Source organism: Rhagoletis pomonella, unplaced genomic scaffold (assembly GCF_013731165.1).
Source record: "Rhagoletis pomonella isolate Grant_MI unplaced genomic scaffold, Rhpom_1.0 Rhpom_scaffold_00014, whole genome shotgun sequence".
Classification (NCBI taxonomy): Eukaryota; Metazoa; Arthropoda; class Insecta; order Diptera; family Tephritidae; genus Rhagoletis; species Rhagoletis pomonella.
The window spans coordinates 11,833,629-11,836,821 of NW_023458568.1; the positions used below are offsets into that span (position 1 = coordinate 11,833,629).

Genomic DNA, 3,193 nt, shown 5'->3' on the forward strand with positions numbered 1-3,193 from the left:
CGCGATTTACTAACTTTGTAAACGAGGTTTGCATATAAGACATAGAGTTAGATACTCTTTTCAGCGAATTATTAGTCTTTCGAAGTTTTTGCATAGTTGAAAAAATTAATTTAAGCCATTAGGAAATATAGATGAAGTCCCTAAATAGTGATACTTTTCCACAGTTTGAAATATGTATTTTTGTTGTTGTCAAACGAATCATCTGGGAGTATAAAGTTTGCTTCCTGGCGCAAAGAGAAAAGCCGTATTCTAATTAAAATTTTTTAAAGTAAACTTCAAATTAAAAGTCAAAGCCCAAGATGGAAATGATCTTATTATTGCTATTCAACAATGTCACAAATATAAAATAATAATATATTTATTGGCTTCGGTGTACAATGATATGTACACTCATGTTAACATGTATGACACTTTTATTTTTTATGAACTATGTTTTATTTATATACCAAAATATTGTTAAAAACAAGTACTCTGGCGTTCTAAAGTATTGCCTGTTACTTTCGTTCACAATTTTGCTTTAAATAAAAACGTACTGAAAAGTACTGATTTTTTTAGCATGAAAAAGTCTAAGGTACTGATTTCCCGCATAAAAAATCTGGCAACCCTAACATAAGCTAAATTTTACTTACGGAGCACCACACACTAGTACGATCAACATGCCACGCCTGTTCATAACGACACATGTCCCACATCAGTTCAACGTCCATGGACTCAAGGGAGTATTGGAAGCTGTAAAAGTTGTACAATTAAAAAAGCAAATTATTTTAAACAATAAAATTTGCGTAAGCAAATTAAAAAGTATGGCGATTTTTTACACGGTAATAAATACACAGTGGTACAAAAATAAAACGGAATGCCCCAGTCGGTCTTGGTTGTACCTATAGCACGGTTATTTTTCCACTCAGAAGTAGTTCCAAAAACATGAAGTCTCTAATTCGCTTTTATATAGGCGTGAAACACCTAGGAAGGAAATTTTGCATGAGGGGGTTGTTGTAAATGAAAGAAACGCTTATATGTAGCGTGCAACAAGAATTGATTTCTTTATTCGAAATTACTTTCTTTTATACAAGATTTCTTACACTAATACTTACAAACTACAAACGTGCATATGTTATGCTAACTCAGCATATGTGTCATAGTTATTTTGGCAGTCGCACTGACAAACTGACGCTGACGATCTGTTAAGTTGATCGTCACGTGAGTTGGTCAGTGTGCCTGTCTTGAGTAATGCAATTGGTAAGTGTATACTGAACTGTGCCTTTGAACGTATGGTGTTGAATTCCCGCTGAGTTCATTATGACTTACAGTGACGGGCAAAACTGTAACATGGTGTAACACTTTTTACTTCAGTCACCGCTATCTTTCCAAGTTCTAACGACTTTCATACTTTTGTTGTATGTTATTATTGGTACACCTGTACTTCCTCTCTCATAAGTATTTGAAGTTAATCCAACAACAATAATAAAACCAGCAGACAAAAATGTAAATTAAGGCAGATGTTACAGTTTTGCACTCATATATTTTTAAGAACTTTTTAGCAATTTTAACGAGAAAAAAGAACTACTAACACAATGTTCAGTACCCCTCTGCTTGTTTTAGTTTCTGGGTGCGATTTGGCATACCTTATTTTTATCTCTGTAAAACTTCTGGAGGTATATCCTCCATATATCCTTAGTTTGCTTTCACAGCTCATGTACTCGATTATACGGACTTGGATACTTAATAAGCTGTGCTTCTAGTTGATTTCGCAAATTCTCGATGAGATTTATGTGCGCGGATTGTGGAGGTCATTTCAAATTAGCAAATTTTTTATTTTGTATCCAGTCCTTGCGAACATATGCAGTATGTTTTGGGTGATTTTTCAGCAGAAACTCTCATTTTTCGACTACATCTTGCAAATTTTGTTGAAATATGAACAGATACTGTTCCTTACGCATAATGCGTACTAACGGACCCACAAAATTGTTTAAATACAACCCCAAACTATTATTGAACGACCACTGTGAAACACAGTTTGCCTAACATGTTGCGCATGGGCTTAATTTGGGTCTTTGACCCGATACCATGCCCGGCCATCTGATTGAAAGCAATTAATTGAGTCTTGTCACACCAAATAACCTTCAATTGAAACTTAAAAATATGTTTTTTATTGCATTCTGAAAGGCGTAACATATCCCAATAGGCAACGGTCCGGTTTTCGGGCGACACAGCAAAATGCTACCACTCTCGCACACATATTTTGGTCAAATTAGCTTTTTTCTTCTTTTATGATGCCTTTGCGCCAATTTGGCAATTCGTCGCCTCGCTGTCTACTGATTTGCATTAAAGTTTAATACCTTAAGCGCTTCTGTAATAGTGGCTGCATTGCTACTTGCTGCTAAGCTCACAAGATATTGGACCGTAATATTTTTTGATAAACTTCCTTTGCCCTTGGGAACACTTTAGGCTATATTTTTTATCAATCTAAATATTTTCAAGTAGCAAACTCTAAAATTTTTTGCCACTTTCCTGCGCCTTTCCACAGTAAATCTATTATTTACATTTATGGTTCCTGATTAACTATATTATTTACTGGTGATTACTTCTTCAATAAATTACAATACAGAAAAAATTCATCTCACTTCCAACTAAGTAAAAAATAACTGTAAAATGCAAAACTGAGAGTCTGCTGGGTTTTTTATTGTTGTTGTACTGACTTCAAATCGTTATGAGAGAGGGAGTAGGGATGTACAAACAAGAATATACAACCAAAGGATGAAAGTCGTTAGAACTTGGAAACATAGCGGTGGGTGAATTAAAAAGTGTTACACCATGTTACAGTTTTGCTCGTCACTGTATGTGGGTCATGATGGCATTGACATCGTGTGCGGTCGATATTTGTAAATACATTACTTTACTATACCTTCCGCCTTAAAAAAAAATGGATCTATATAATTGCAGTCAATTCTATATATCCATTTTTAACGACTTAATGACCTACTTAAGGCATAGTTGCGCTTACAAAATTTTAATTGCTTTTCGGCTCATATTGCCATTATTGCATGAAGTGTATGTTATGGTTTCTTGTTTTTTCTTGTTTTACATGTGTTATGTTTTGCTGACTTTTCTTTTTTTTTTTTGTACATGATGTGTCATGTTTTGTTTCTTTGGCTTGTGTGCCTGTTTAACCAAATAACTAAACTGAAGTGCTTAT

The 3,193-nt window shown here is 34.4% G+C and overlaps 1 protein-coding gene across 1 annotated transcript in view; it reads right to left on the reverse strand.

Moving 5' to 3' along the window:
* Positions 1-587: 587 nt before the first annotated feature.
* Positions 588-3,193, reverse strand: part of LOC118749229 (multiple inositol polyphosphate phosphatase 1-like) — a gene marked incomplete at its 5' end in the record, with an annotated part of 62,805 nt that continues 60,199 nt past the window's right edge. The window contains 1 exon segment of the mRNA XM_036484018.1: positions 588-729. Coding sequence (XP_036339911.1) covers positions 615-729 — 115 coding nt within the window.